General features: G+C 58.1%; 1 protein-coding gene across 3 annotated transcripts in view; it reads right to left on the minus strand.

The window, feature by feature from the left end:
- Nucleotides 1-13,806, minus strand: part of PLCG1 (phospholipase C gamma 1) — a 36,645-nt gene that overhangs the window by 3,031 nt on the left and 19,808 nt on the right. For all 3 annotated transcript variants that reach the window (XM_040447053.1, XM_040447054.1, XM_040447055.1), the window contains 26 exons: nt 12,779-12,931; nt 12,570-12,663; nt 12,364-12,411; nt 9,785-9,869; nt 9,605-9,688; nt 9,337-9,371; nt 9,062-9,134; nt 8,857-8,958; nt 8,491-8,609; nt 8,319-8,404; nt 8,124-8,244; nt 7,213-7,381; nt 6,976-7,098; nt 6,792-6,893; nt 6,525-6,712; nt 6,087-6,287; nt 5,893-6,012; nt 5,623-5,803; nt 4,670-4,747; nt 3,789-3,892; nt 3,466-3,562; nt 3,117-3,186; nt 2,482-2,639; nt 1,027-1,123; nt 661-885; nt 441-589 (listed from right to left, as the gene is read on the minus strand). In XM_040447053.1, coding sequence (XP_040302987.1) covers nt 441-589; nt 661-885; nt 1,027-1,123; nt 2,482-2,639; nt 3,117-3,186; nt 3,466-3,562; nt 3,789-3,892; nt 4,670-4,747; nt 5,623-5,803; nt 5,893-6,012; nt 6,087-6,287; nt 6,525-6,712; nt 6,792-6,893; nt 6,976-7,098; nt 7,213-7,381; nt 8,124-8,244; nt 8,319-8,404; nt 8,491-8,609; nt 8,857-8,958; nt 9,062-9,134; nt 9,337-9,371; nt 9,605-9,688; nt 9,785-9,869; nt 12,364-12,411; nt 12,570-12,663; nt 12,779-12,931 — 3,062 coding nt within the window. The remainder of the gene's footprint in view (nt 1-440; nt 590-660; nt 886-1,026; nt 1,124-2,481; nt 2,640-3,116; nt 3,187-3,465; nt 3,563-3,788; nt 3,893-4,669; nt 4,748-5,622; nt 5,804-5,892; nt 6,013-6,086; nt 6,288-6,524; nt 6,713-6,791; nt 6,894-6,975; nt 7,099-7,212; nt 7,382-8,123; nt 8,245-8,318; nt 8,405-8,490; nt 8,610-8,856; nt 8,959-9,061; nt 9,135-9,336; nt 9,372-9,604; nt 9,689-9,784; nt 9,870-12,363; nt 12,412-12,569; nt 12,664-12,778; nt 12,932-13,806) is intronic.

Consider the following 13,806-nt stretch of genomic DNA (forward strand, 5'->3'; position numbering starts at 1 on the left):
AGCTTCTCACCAGGGGGCATCAAGTGCTCAGGGACTGTTCTAAAAGAGAGCTGGGGATGGGGGTCACTCTCCCTCAAGCCCCATTCCAGTAAGTGCCGTCCCGCTGGCTCCTGCGGATAGCTCACCACGGGCCCTGGTTTCCTGTCCTGCCAGGCAGCGGCTACCCATGGCCTCACTGGACAGCCTGACTCTTCAGTGCCAAGAACTGGCTACATTTAGCCCACCTGCCTCGGGCTTTCGCCACTCTGGGCCCAGCCCCACGGTGGAGACTTGCAGCTGCCTTCCTATCTCAGAGGACAGTCACACTTTCCTCACGCTCAGGAGCCAGTTTGGTGCCCCCCACCAGTCACACAAACTGGCACCCCATCCCTGACTCCAGAAACGAGCCCCAGAAGAGCAACCCCTGCCCACCCTAAAGCCCACAGGCGAGCGCCACCCACCTCGATGCAGATGGCATATGGCTCCAGGCCTCGGAGGCTGCTCTTGTCAAAGGGATCAAAGGCCTCATCCCGCATGGTGCTCGGCTGCAGCACGTAGCCACAGTGGCCACCGGCCATGAAGAGGGCCTGGTTCATCTGCATAGGCTTGTCTGAAAGAGCCGAGTTACAGTGGACTCTGGCCCGATGGTGCCCCTCCCCACCCCACGGGGCACCTTCTCACCTGGGGTCTGGAAGTTGAGAGCCACGAGCTGACTGCCACAGATCCACATGGGCAAGGGGTCGTAATTGGAAGAGTCCAGCCGCTGGCCCTTGGGGTAGATGCGGGAGAGCTGCAGCCGGTTGTACTGGAGAAACTTCTTGCCTTTGGCCTTGTTCACGTATTTCTCAGCCTTGGTTTCCGGGAAGGACGACATGTCCCGGTAGCAGGCACGTTCTGTGCCAATCTCTGGGCCAAACAGGGAGAATGCTTACAGAGCCCACCCACCCCGGGCAGCTCCCCCACCCCCCATACAAAGGGACGAAATGTACGTCTTCCACCTGCCAGGGAGGGCGCCCAAACACACCCCCACCAGCCCTTGGCCCTTACTCTCTTCATCAAAGGGAACAGGCCGACAGTAGACAACCAGCTCGGAGAGCTCCAGGGCGATCTTCTTCCTCCGCTCCATCATCTTGCCCTCCGTGAGCTGGTGACACACACACATGGCCTGATGCCCCACCCGGAAGGATGCCCCTGCCAGCTTAGGCATACCCACAGTGCAGGTGCTCTCTGGGCCCTGCCCTGTCCCCCGAATCTCCCACACCCCACTGGACAGTACACCCCAGAATCCTCCTTCCTTTTCTCTGCCCCCAAGGCCACACTTGCCCTCCTAAGACTCTTAGAGGCTGATGTCCTCATCACCCACACCCCAGTGACAGCTCAGGGTCCTGGGGTTGGCTGCACTCTTTGGTGATGCTTTGTGACCATCGGGTACCCAGCCTCCCTTAAGCAAGGCAGCCTCCTGTGACTTCAGTGGGGACTCAGGTCTCTGGCTTGGTCTCAGGTCTCGGTGCTGAGGAGACTCCTCCCACCTTGCGGGCCTAATGGCTTCACACCCTCAGATGCCCCCCTGCCCGACACAGCCACCTACCTACCATGGCCACTCACAAGCGCATCCCGTCCTGTCCTCATAGCTCCGGAGGCCCACTTTCTTCCATCAAGGGCTCCTACACTCACATTCTTACTTCCTCTTCCAGCCCAGACCCCAGAATCCATCCCCTCAACCAGCCAGTCTGCCAATAAAATCCTCAGCACCTTCTGTTCTCTGTGCGGCTCACCGGCACCATCCTCCAAAGCAGCCACAGACCTGCCTTGTCACCCTCCACCCACACCAACCACCTGGGGAATGGCCATCACACAGAATTCCCTTAACCCCTGTGAATACATCCTTCCCTCCGCTCCCCCAGGCTCAGCGGAAGTGGCCTCCCTCCTCTCTGCTGGCTCCTCCTACAGCCAAGCGTGAAAGCTGGCCCCAGCTCTAGCCCTGTGGAGACCCACCACCATGGTTCCTAGTAGTGACACTGGGGCCATTTGCTGCTGCCAAAACCCCGGGCACTTTCAGGTTATCGTGCCCATTGGTACCTCTGCAGCCCTCACACATCAGATACCATCCACCCCTGGCCACCGCCAGCCTCTCGGCCCTGCCCTTCCGGGCTCCCCCTGCCACCAACACCCTCCAAAGTTAAACCCTCTCCCCACTCCACACCACCCATTCCTCCCAAGCCTCTGGGCACCCGCTCCTGCTTCCAGCACAAGACTGCTCTTGCTCGGCCCCTGTGTGTCCAACTGCCGACCATGCAGATCCACAGGGCGGCCCACGGCCGCTATCCATCTCCGTCCTAAACGAGCCACATGGCCTTCTGTGTGTGTGTGTGTGTGTGTGTGTGTGTGTGTGTGTGTGTGTGGTTTCCTCCAGGTTCCAGCCTAGAGGCAGGCCTGGTGCTGCAGGCCTCACCCCCAACAGGTTCACATGCTGCCCACCTGCACCCCACAGATGCCCCTTACCCTGGCGTCTGCCGTCTGGGCCACTTCTCGGATCTTCTTCACCCAGTCCTGCAGCTCCTCTTGTGAGTCAGCAGCGACATCCAGGGACCAGTGCGCCACGGAAGCCATACTGATGGAGAAGACGAACAGCCGGTTGTTCTTGCCCTCGGGACGGATGGCTGGGAGAGCAAGAGAAACAGCGCTTGGAAAGACGTCCCCGTCCCCCACACTACAGCCCAGGCACTGGCTCGGAGCCCCTCACCACCTGCCCTCCACCCCACGGGGTGTGAGGGAGGTGATGCTGCGCTGCCAGGAGAGGCGACCAGGGCTCAAACCCCGGTCTCGTGCGGGTCACGTGCCCCACCCTGTCTCCAAGGTCCCGTCACACTGTGGCCCAACCTACAAGGACTGTGGAGGTCAGCTAGCCTTCCGCATCACCCAGTGCCTGGCTCAGGGTAAGCATGCAGGGGGTCAGAGCTGGAGGTGAAGAATCGAGACTGGGGTGTCAAGAGAGTATCCAAGCACAGGGAGAGCTCAGAGTGAGGACAGCCTTTGGAAGGCCAGCCACTGGCTTCTTCCCACAGAACACAAAGGGAGCCACAAAGGAGAGCCTGACCCTGAAGAACCGTGGGCTGGAGAAAGGGGCGGGGGCTCACCAATCTGACAAGCTGGCACATCCAAGACCCCCCGGAGCAAATCCCCCAAGGGGCTGTTCTCGTCCAAGTGCTGTGGAAAGCAAAGCCCATGGGTCGTCAGCACATCTGCTTTATATAGATGCATGGGAGGAGATGTCTGTGTGCGTGCAACAAACACACCTTAGGCACACACCCATGACAACACAAACAGCAGGTGTATTGGAAACTGCGGACCCCACAGGGGTGTGACAGGACCGCAGGTGACTGGTGGCTGTGCATGCACAGGTACACCCGACACTGTGTGTGATGGGCATATGCACAAGAGTCTGGGGACGGGGATTCTGTCGCACCAACATGGCTCTGCTCTCACCTCCCTCTCAGGCTCCAGGGCTGCGGGGCTGACCATCTCTTCCACGTAGTTTGACGGGAACCACAGCTGCTTCTTCCCACCATAGTCCCCCCGCCACCTGTGGAAGCCACAGGGTGCTGACCCCAGCAACCACTCCAAACTCCCACAAGGAGGGTATCCCTTGTCAGAGTCCCTGCACCTACGCCAGGCTGCAGGAGCAACGCTGGTGCGCAGGTATGTGGGACAGACACACCGCGACAGCACAGTGGCAGGTGCACAGGGGGGCCCCCGCCTCCCAGACCGCCACACATGCCAGAGGCTTTGGCTCTGGGGACCAGGCTCACCAGCCACCTTCTTGCTTCTCCACGTTCTGGATGATGGCGCTCTTAGTGAAAGTCAGCTCATCCTCTCTCTGGGCCTTGTAGTCAAAGAGTGCTTTGACTGCACACTGCAGAGAGGGAGACACTGGTTAGAGCAGGCAGTCTATCCTCGCCACTCTGCTGACGTGGGGCAGCCCACCCAGCATAGTCCTCGCCATCAGCCCTACAGGAGGCTCCAGGACACATGTGACCCAGGGCCTCTGCCATGGAAGCTCCTCAGGGTCCAGGTGGAACATTGCAAGCCCCTCAGCCCGGGCCACAGGGAGATTCTTGAATCTCCCCCAGAAGCCAGGGCTCACAGGCTAGGAGTGTCTGTAGGTGCCCTGGGTGCCTCCCCCAGGACCTGAAAGCCTATGGGCATGACTGGGACCCCATCATTCCTCATCTGGAAAGTAGGAGAAAAAACCTTGTCCCAGGCTCCCTGGCTGCTGAGGGACAAAACACAACTCCTTACTCCTCAGAGAAAAAAGCAGAGAGAGAAAGGTCCTTTCCGAGGGATCTGCACGAGATAAGGGAGTGAGCAGCAAAGAACAAAGTTTCTGGCCCTTGTGGCCGACCCCCGCCCTGCTGCCACCCAGGAAGTAAATGAGACTTACCCTGAGGAGCAGTTTGGAGGGGTCAGTGTTGACCCCTAGGGACAGGGACTGGGAGGGGGTCAGCCCCAGGAGAGCTGTGGTCAGACACCAACCACACATCTCTCACAAGCTCTAAGGACTCGGAAAACCACAAACACCACTTCTCCACAACGACCACAGATGCACCCCTCCACCCCCAGCAGAGAAATACAAGCCCAGAGCAGCCAGGAGCCTCTCTAGCTTCCTGTGCCCAGACACCCGAGGTCGTACCTTGAAAGTCGGCATAGGATTCGCCTCCACATAGAAGCCTGGGTTGCGGCCCTCATACAGGGCCCCGTAGTCTGGCTCCTGGAAACAGGACCGAATGGTAGACATGAACACCCAGAGAGAACAGGGGCTGCTGGCTTCCCTGTGCCCCTCAGTCGGTGAGGCAGGCCTCCACATGGCCTTCCTCTCCAAGCCAAGTCTGCCCCCTCCCCTGGCACCTGGTCCACCGGCATCTTGGACCTTAGCAGCACGGCTTTGCCCTTCCCTCTCTCCCAAGTTCTTAACCCTTGAGGCCCACCCCGTGATTCCGAAACCTCTCTGTTCCCGAAGGCCCAAGGTGCTGCCCGACATTCTTGCTTAGTGGCTCGCTCACTCCACACTGGGCGCCCCCCACCCCACGCTGCCTATCCATCAGCCCAGCCCCAGGCCCCAGTGTGCACAGTCTTCTCTCTGGTCACCTGTGCTCACCAATGCCAAGTCTCAAGCAGACCTCCCGCCCTAGTCCCCATCAGTCCAAGTCCTGAGCCCTCTCTGTCTGTGTAGCCTTCTACCTCACATGCCTCACCCTCATGCCTCTGCCTCCTGGAGCCAACTCCCCTGCCCTGGCGACAGTCCAGTTCACACCTCCTGAGTAAGCTTCTGGCCTTGGGCCTACCTTTCCCTGCATGAGCTCCTGGACCACCTTACCCCACACCCCGGCTCACGGGGGCTCTCTGCTCGAATACCTTCACCTAATGCGTGCCCATCCTCGCAGACACGTTCTTGTGGAGGACATTCCCTCTGGGACACCGTCCCGGCACCCACACCATGGCCCCTAGCTGGGCAGAGTGACCCTCCCAGGAGCTCCTACAACATCCCTGGCTTCTGTGTCCCACATACCGACTGTCCTGCCACTGCCCAGCAGCTAGCCCAGGGTCACCCTGTCCACCACGCCCCCTCAAGCACTGGGCCCTCACAGCTGTGCCGATCTTCTCCAGCGCCTCCTCGTTGATGGGATAGCGCAGCTTCATCTTGCGGTACAGTGGGTGCTTCTCATAGTAGCTGATGAGGTCCACGAGGCTGTCGAACTCTGAGTTGCCCAGGACCACCGTCTGGCCCTCCTGCTGGACGCGGCAATGCTTGATCTTGCCCTCAGCCCTTAACACAACAGCCACACAGGGTCAGGGCAGCCCAGACTCAGGCATAACCCCACACCACCTACAGTACCCCGAGGCCACACCCCTCACCGGAAGGAGATGGCATAGGAGTTGGGCTCATTCCGTTTCCTCACCAGGAAGGCCCCATCCCGGGGGACGCGCATCAGCATGTGCTCGGCCTGAGCTCTGGTCAGGCTGGCATGGTACCACCTGAAGATAGGCCCAAGTCAAGCCCTGGCCATCACCTCTCACGTCCCCCACCCAGCCCTCGGCCCCTCCCTCACTCTTTGCTCTCGTGGGCATTGGTCTGCGGGACTGGCTCTGAGAGGCGCATCTCAAATTCGTTGCAGCGTAGGGGCACCTGCTGGTAGTGTGTGATGAGGTCATAGAGCGAGTCAAAGACCAGGTTGTCTGTCAAGAAGAACTTGGGGGCCCCAGCGTCCTGCCGAGAGTGGATCCGGCAGTGCTGGACTTTCCCATTCCGCCTGAGGGAAGACAGGGAGGCAGTGAGGAGCAGGCCAGGCCCAAGCGAGGTACCTAAGTTGTTCGGGTGTGGGTGGCCCTGCAGGAGGGCTTCAAAGCACCCTGAAAAGTATATGTGTGTGCATGCATGTGATGAGATCACGTTCCATGGGAGAGCCTGTGACAGAGACCAACTACGGACCGTGGTGGTCTCTGGGAGGTGCCGCGTCAAGAGTATACACAGGCCAGGAGTGGGTTACCAGAAAGAGAGGGTATAGTCGCCCACGAAGGTCTCGCTCTCTCGCACGAGGAAGGAGCCATCAGGGGCCCCGGTCTCGATGCAGTACTCGGTAAGCAGGCGCTCAGCGATATGCCGCCCATCCCGTCCTGCCCCAAGCTTCCCGTGGAACCATTTCTCACTGGAGTGCAGCTCTGTGCTGCCACTGGCCTGTGGGGGGAGGGCAACAGCAAAGACACTCAGTGACTCTGACCCCAGCCCAGCCCCCAGCCCTGGGCTGGCCCCTCACCTCCTTGGGCTCCTCCTCATCCTCGTTGCCCTGGTCACTGCTCGTCTCCTCAGAGTAGTAGATTTTGCTGCTGGTCAGGACGAAGTAGTGGGGATACCACTCCTAGAAGACAGAAGTGGGGCCCATGAACGGAGCCCTCCTCCCGCGGTGCCCCTCCCCATGCTTGGCCTGGCCTGGCCCTCACGTGGTTCACAGGGTCCTCCAGGTAGAGGATGCCATTCTTGATGGAGTTGCTGATATCGTTCTCGGAGTACATCACTGATGTAGGCACCTCTTCATAGGCACTGCCCTCTGCCAGCTTCTTGTGCTATGGGGACAGGCCAGGACATGGCAGTGCCCCCTAGTCCCAGCGTCCCTCCTCCTCACCCAGGCTGCAATGGCCTGGGAGAGGTGCTGGGAAGTGTGGGGGGCTCACCCCTACCTTGATAAGGATCTTCCTCTTGAGCTGGTTGGGTGAGGGGAGTCCATCAGCAGCGATGTCCACAGGCTTGGTAAGGAGTGTGTCCCCAAGCACCTTCTTGAAGTACTGTGCCATGTTCCTCTGCTGGGCAATGCTGCAATGGTCCTCAATAGACAGGATGACCGGGTACCTAAAGGGTAAGGAGCCAGTGCAGTGACAGAGGCCTTATAATTCTGAGGGATCAATGCTTAGTCCAAACACCCCCTCAGAGAAGGAGGTGTTAGGGACCAAGGCCCTGGAGGCCCTGTCTGTAAGAAAGCTACCCAGAGAAGATGCTGGCCTTGGTTGCTGGAAGGGTTAAGAAGGTTCCACAGGGGCACCAAAGGGTGCAACAGGAACAAAGGGGTGGAACCCCTGCAGACAGAGGTCCCCAGAGTTGGTCCAGCTATGGGGGCTCTCCCAGCAGTGCAAGAGACATCCCACACCAAGAAGGTAAGGAGAGACAGGAATCACCCTCCAGTTAGTTGCCGGAGCCCCCGATGATCCCTTCAGTGAGGCATGAGAGACTAGTGAGCACAGGTAGGGGTGAACAGGAATTGCAGGACAGCAGGTAGGGATGTGGACAACTCTCTGGGCTGTGAAGGGAAAGGGGTTGGTCGGACAATGGCCTAAAGAGACCACTGGGGTTAAGGAAGTGTTTTTTGAGGACGGGTAGAGCTTTAGTTTGCTCCACAGGCTAGAGAAAAACCATTGAAGAGGGTGGACCATGGATGTAAGAAACAGGGAGGGGCTTAGGAAAAATGGGTCAAGCAAACGGCAAGAGGACGAAAGAAAAATGGGGCATGGGGACAGGGCACTGGAGGGGACCCTCTGTCACAGGACAGAGCTGGAGCCAAGCTGACCCCAGCCCTCCTCCCTTCTCTCCCACTCACTCTGAGGCCACAAAGGCGTGCTCCTTGATAGTGTGCAGGACGTCTGAGAACTTGATCTTGGTGGTAAGGGTGTGTCCATGGTAAATGACTGGCATCCCATCTGGGCCATCCCAGCAGTCCACTGGGGAGCAACATGACCACAGTCAAGAGGGCAGGCCCCCCCAACCTCCTCCCCCAGCCCTGGCCCTCACGCACACTCAATGCAGCGACAGCCCATCCGCAGGCAGCGAGCGTAGGCTTCCAGGGAGGACTCGCTGGAGAACTGGTCCCCGGTCAGGTATCTGGACAGGGAAGGAGAGGCAAGCGTGGTTGGGTGAATGCCTCCCTCCCAAGGGTGGGCCAGGTGGGGCCCAAGGGAGGCACTCACGTGTTGTGGGAGGAGGAGATCCAGTAGTGGGAGAGGGGGTTGTTCATGGTTTCTGGGCACACTGCATCCAGCTGTGAGTTCCACACACTGTTCTCTTTGGAGAACAGGAAGGTGACAAACTGTCCAGGAATGGGCAGGAAAAAAAAGCCAGAGTGAGCCCCTACCCCAATCTGCTGGCATGGCAGTGGTGGGAAGGAGAGGATGCTCACGGTCTACTGTGGTGGGCCAGGAAACCAGTGTGTGTTGGGGGGGGGGGGGGTGAGGGGAACGAGGTAGCTAGCACCCCTAAGGAGAATCTGGCTCCTGGGACCCAGGCGGGCTTCTGGTCGGCAACCCCCATTCTGGCGAGTAAAAGGCAGGGCTCACCTCATCCAGGAAGAAGTACGGCTCTTCAATCTCTCGCAAGGGGTCTCGGAGAAAGCTGAGCATAAATTCTTGCACCTGAAGCTGGTCGACGGCCCACAGCTCCTGGTGGGGGTGGGGTGGTGAGGAGCGCACGAGACGCGGCCCGTGACAAGCCCAGTCCCTACCCCCCAGCCAGGTACCCTGGCAACGCCGAGCCCAGCCATACCCCCTGGTACTCGAGGAGGAACTGCTGGAACTCAGGAAGGGACACGCGACAGAGCTCCGGCCGCTCCACCGCCCTGTGGGGAAGAAGGGAAGTACCTGGCAGCCAGCTGGCTGGCACAGCCCACAGACAGTGAGGGGCCCCTCGGAAGGCAGAGCCCAGCTCCCGGCCAGCACAGCTGCCCCAAAGGGTCCCGCATGGCTCACCCCCTCCCAATGCCTCCCACCTATACGGGGAGGGACCAGGGGAGAACCCTACCGCCCCACTTCAAACCAAACCTCAGGGCACTGGCTTCCAAGAAGGGGAGGTCCATCTGCAGGAGACAGAACCTGGTCAGAGTGAGAGCCCCTGGGGAGGCCATGTGGGAAAAGGGCTTTCAGGAAGAAAGGCTGGGGCAACAGACAGGGGTGGGCCTCAAGAGGAGAAGAGCTGGAGAAATGGCACCCAAAAGCCCTCAAGCGGGGCAGCAGGGCTGAGGCAAGCAGGGCGGGGGCTGGGGTGGGAAAGCAGGGGCAGGGGCCATGGAAGGGCAGGTGGCTCATGCACCGTCTTCTGGGCGCTGTACATGAGGCTGCGGTACAGCTGAGCAAACTGCCCATAGGTGATGTCACTGCTGCGCTGCTCCAGGTCCTGCATGGCACAGGACAGGGCTCCGGTCAGGCCCACAGCAAGAGGCTCCCGGGCTGCCCCCACTGCCTACCTGTGGATGGCCTGAGAATTCCCTACCGTCAGACGCTCTCGGAGGAAGCGCATGTTGGGGACCCGGTAGTTGACCTGGGACAGCATGTTCTTCAGGTCCTTGGCTGATATACTGAGGAAAGAGAGACATCCCCAGTGGCATCACCCAACCTCTCATGACCTCTGACCTATGGGCTGAGTCCACCTGGGGTTGGACAGGTAAGCACTACCCTTGGACCTATGTTTCTGATGGGGAGACTAAATCAGAACCCTTGGGGTGACCAAGAGAAGTCCCCTCCTTTCTCTGGGCCTCAGTTTCCTCATCTGAGCAAAGAAAAAGGTCATGATTCTGGCAAGAAAGGAGCAAACAGGCCCAGGGAGGTGGGTCAGGATGGGGGAGGGGAGCCAATCTTTAGGTGTCAGGCACTCAAGCCTGTACCTCTAGTCCCCCAGGTCCTCCCAGAGGCTGTTGGTCCACCCAGAACACAGGGAGGCAGCCTCCCCCTGCTGAACTTCCAGGCCCCGCACAGCTTGCTCACATATTCCCTGTGAGGGGCAGCTCAACAGTGATTCCTCCCCAGTCACCCTGGAATGCTGGGAGTTTGTGCTTCAATACCCAGAACTGGTGGCGGTAGTAGGGGCGGGGGAGGGCCTGCTCAGTGAACTACCACTGCTGGTGACTGGGCACTCTCCTGGGGTCTGATGGGAAAGTGTCCCTGCCCTCCGGGGCCCAGGATTTGGGGATAGGGGACACTGCTGGGCCCTGGCAGCAGAATGGAAAAGATGGGGGAAAGGGGGGCTTTCCCCTCCTCCTCCTGCTCAGGAGCCTGGCAGGCAGCAGCAAAACTTCCTTCCAGGGTCCACCTCTGTACTGAGTGGTCTTAGCTGGTGCTGGCAAGTGCTGTTGAGCAAGTGCCTGCTCTCTGCAGGCACCGGCTCATCTCTGACCCCCAGTCACCAGGAGGGAGACTGTCAGGGTCCTTGCTTTGCAGGTTAGGAAACTTGCTGCATCACCAAGCTTTCCCTCTGTGGATTCTTTGCATTAGCATTACAAGCTAAGCAAGCTTTCTCTCTGACCAAAACACTTGTCTTGACCCAGCTAACCTCTCCAGCTACCACCCCCTTCTCTGCTCCCCTTCACAGCAACACCTTGAAGGAGCCATCCACACTCCCTTTCCTTCCCTGAACTCGCTTCTCCACTCCTCAAGGTCACCAACAACCTCTGTGCTGTCAAGTCCAAAGGGCACCTCTCTGTCTTCAACACACTTGACAAGGCCTGGCACAGCCGACCATTCCCTCCTCCCCAGGCTTCCAAATCTCCCCCCACCCCGCCCCCGGCCAGGTTTTCCTCTTACCTCAAGAGTTGCTACTTCCCTTGGCCAGCACCTCTTCACCTCTCAAATCCCCAGTGTCCGAGCAGCCTGGGATCAGATGCTAGCCCTCTTCCCTTTTCGGGCTATGCTTACCCCCACCCCCCACCTCAGGTGATCTCCAGCCTCATGGCTTGTAGAAGAAACATCTCTATACTCCTGAGGTAACATCTCCTGCCCCAACTTCTCCCTTAAACTCACTTCTGCCAACTCCATGGCTCTACCTGGACATCTAAGGGCGTCATAAAATTAATACACCCCAAATGAACCCATAAGCTCCCCAAATGTGCTCCTCCCATGGCCTTCCCCATTTCAGTCAATGGCAACCCCACCTTTTCAGATGCTCCAGCCAAAAAGCTTACTGTTATCCTGGACTCCTCTTTCTTTTGCATGCCAAAATCAATGGTAGGAAATTCTATTGGATTCTATCTTCAAAATACAGCAGAGCTCAGGGGCGCCTGGCTGGCTCAGTCAGTTAAACATCCAACTCTTAATCTCAGCTCAGGTCATGATCTCAGGGTTTTTGAGACCGAGCCCCATGTCGGGGTCTGCGCTAACAGCGCGGAGCCTGCTTAGGATTCTCTCTCCCTCTTTCTCTCTCAAAATAAACAAACTTAAAAAAAAAATAAAACAAAACATTAGAGCCCAAATCCAACCGCTTCCTTCCCCCCGCCCACTCAAACTCTCTCATTTTCCACCTGGAATGCTGAAGCGGCTCCCTGGCCAAGCTCTCCGGCTCTGCCCTGCCCTGGACTCTCCAGAGGCACAGCATTCCTGTGCAACTCAAGTCAGGTCACCAGATGCCTCCCTTCAAAACCCTCTGTGGTTTTCCAGCTCTTTCACAGCAGCAGTCAAATGCCCTTACCATGACCTGATCTCTGTCCTCCACCTCTCCTTGGCCCCTCTGTCACAGGATGGCTTCAAAGGCACGAGCTTCAGAAGGCACCCCCTTACACACTACAGGCCCCTGACCCTCTCTGTAGGACACCCAGAGCCAGTTCTCCATGTCCTGTCTCTGTCCCCAGTGGCAGGGCACACAGCTTATAGTCCCTGGCCTCTCTCACCAGCCTGCACCAAGGCCATTAGAGGGCTTTCTGCAGGAAGTTACTTGTGCCAGAACCACTCGCCTGCCCCCCAGCTCTGCTAAAGGCAGGCCTCCCTGGGTCCTCTGGTTCTCCAGCAGCTGCTCAGAGACATGGCTACTGTTCTGGCTGCCCCAAACCACCTGCTGGGCTACATGCACAGCTCAAAACCTACCGATCCTCACGATTCCGATCCACCGAATAGAACTGCTTCCTCAGCCACCTGGAGGGAGAGAAGCCTGAAGTGAGAACACTTCTCCAGCCAGACTAGTTCTGGGGAAGTCAGTAGGCAGTGTCTGGGCACACAAAGGCCTGTGTCCCTGCCTCTGCTCCCTAGAACCTAATGCCTCCAACCCTAACCACATCAGGGGTGGTTCTTACCTTTCAATCTGCAGAGGTGTGGCCGCCTGCAATGTATCTTCCATCAGCCAAGTTAACCCCTTGATCCACATGTTCACTTCATCCTCAGATGTAGCTGTGATCAAGGGGTAAAGAGCTGAACTGAGGACACATACTTCCTGCTGAGCCAGGAGCCAGTAGATATTCCCTCTAACTACCCCCTACACCTCCTCCAGACCCTGGACTCCTACCTTGCAGGCTCAGGGTCTTCAGGCGGAACTCCATCCCATACAGTATGACAAAGCAGTGTGACTGGTCTGTTCGGAAAGCAGGATCCTCTTGGTAGCGATCAAAATCCCGTGAGGTCTTCCCTGGGCGGATCTCCTTGATTTCTCGAATGTCAACTAGGAAGACAGAGAAGAGACCAAGATCAGGCTGGGGTCTCTGAGTCCACACCAAAATGAGGGCAGCCTGGTTTCCTCACTCATTCCCATACTCTCCCTCAGGGAAGAATGACAAAGAGAGACACCCTGTCCAGGGGCAGAGCCAGGAATGCTCACAGTCCCACTAGGTGGTAAAAGAGAGTTGGGCTAAGCCTAAGGACAGGCCTCTACTAAAAGCTGAGCTGTCTGAGGGAGCAGATAGCCCCATCCTGCGTACCTTCCCTTGCTGAGAATGTAGGCAGGTCACTCTGACCTGGAAAAAAGCTGGACTCTAAGAGAGAGAGAAATGGGGACTAAGGCTGTTCTTCTGTGAGGACCATTTCCTGATACAAAACACACAAACCAAACTGTAAAGTCCCAGGGCAGGGCTAGGAAGACCCAAATTGTCTCAGGATCCATGGGAGAAATGAGGGATCAGGCCCAGGGGACTGATGTACCCCTGAAAAGGCTCACCACCTAAAGACATGCCCAAGCAAGTCTCAGCAAGAGGCCTGGCAGTGGGTATCCAAAGGGATGTTTCCCCATCCTGACTGTCAAAGGGCCTGGTGCTCCCCTGCCCTGACACAGTACACATCGGGGAAGCACAGGGGCCTGAATGGGAGACAACCTGCCTCAGCCACTAATAAGAGAGATGATGCCAAGTGACTCATTTAACTTCTTCCAGTCTCATTTTACCATATATAAGGCCAAGGGCTTGACTGAATTTCTCTAGTAAACAGGGTGGTAGAAAAACATACATGGACCCTGGGATCAGACTGCCTGGACTAGAATCCCAGCTCTACCTCCCACCAGCTATGTGACCTCAGCACAATGACAAACGCTCTGACCCCACTGTT

Source organism: Herpailurus yagouaroundi, unplaced genomic scaffold (genome assembly GCF_014898765.1).
Source record: "Herpailurus yagouaroundi ecotype Mexico unplaced genomic scaffold, PumYag 196, whole genome shotgun sequence".
NCBI classification, from domain to species: Eukaryota; Metazoa; Chordata; class Mammalia; order Carnivora; family Felidae; genus Herpailurus; species Herpailurus yagouaroundi.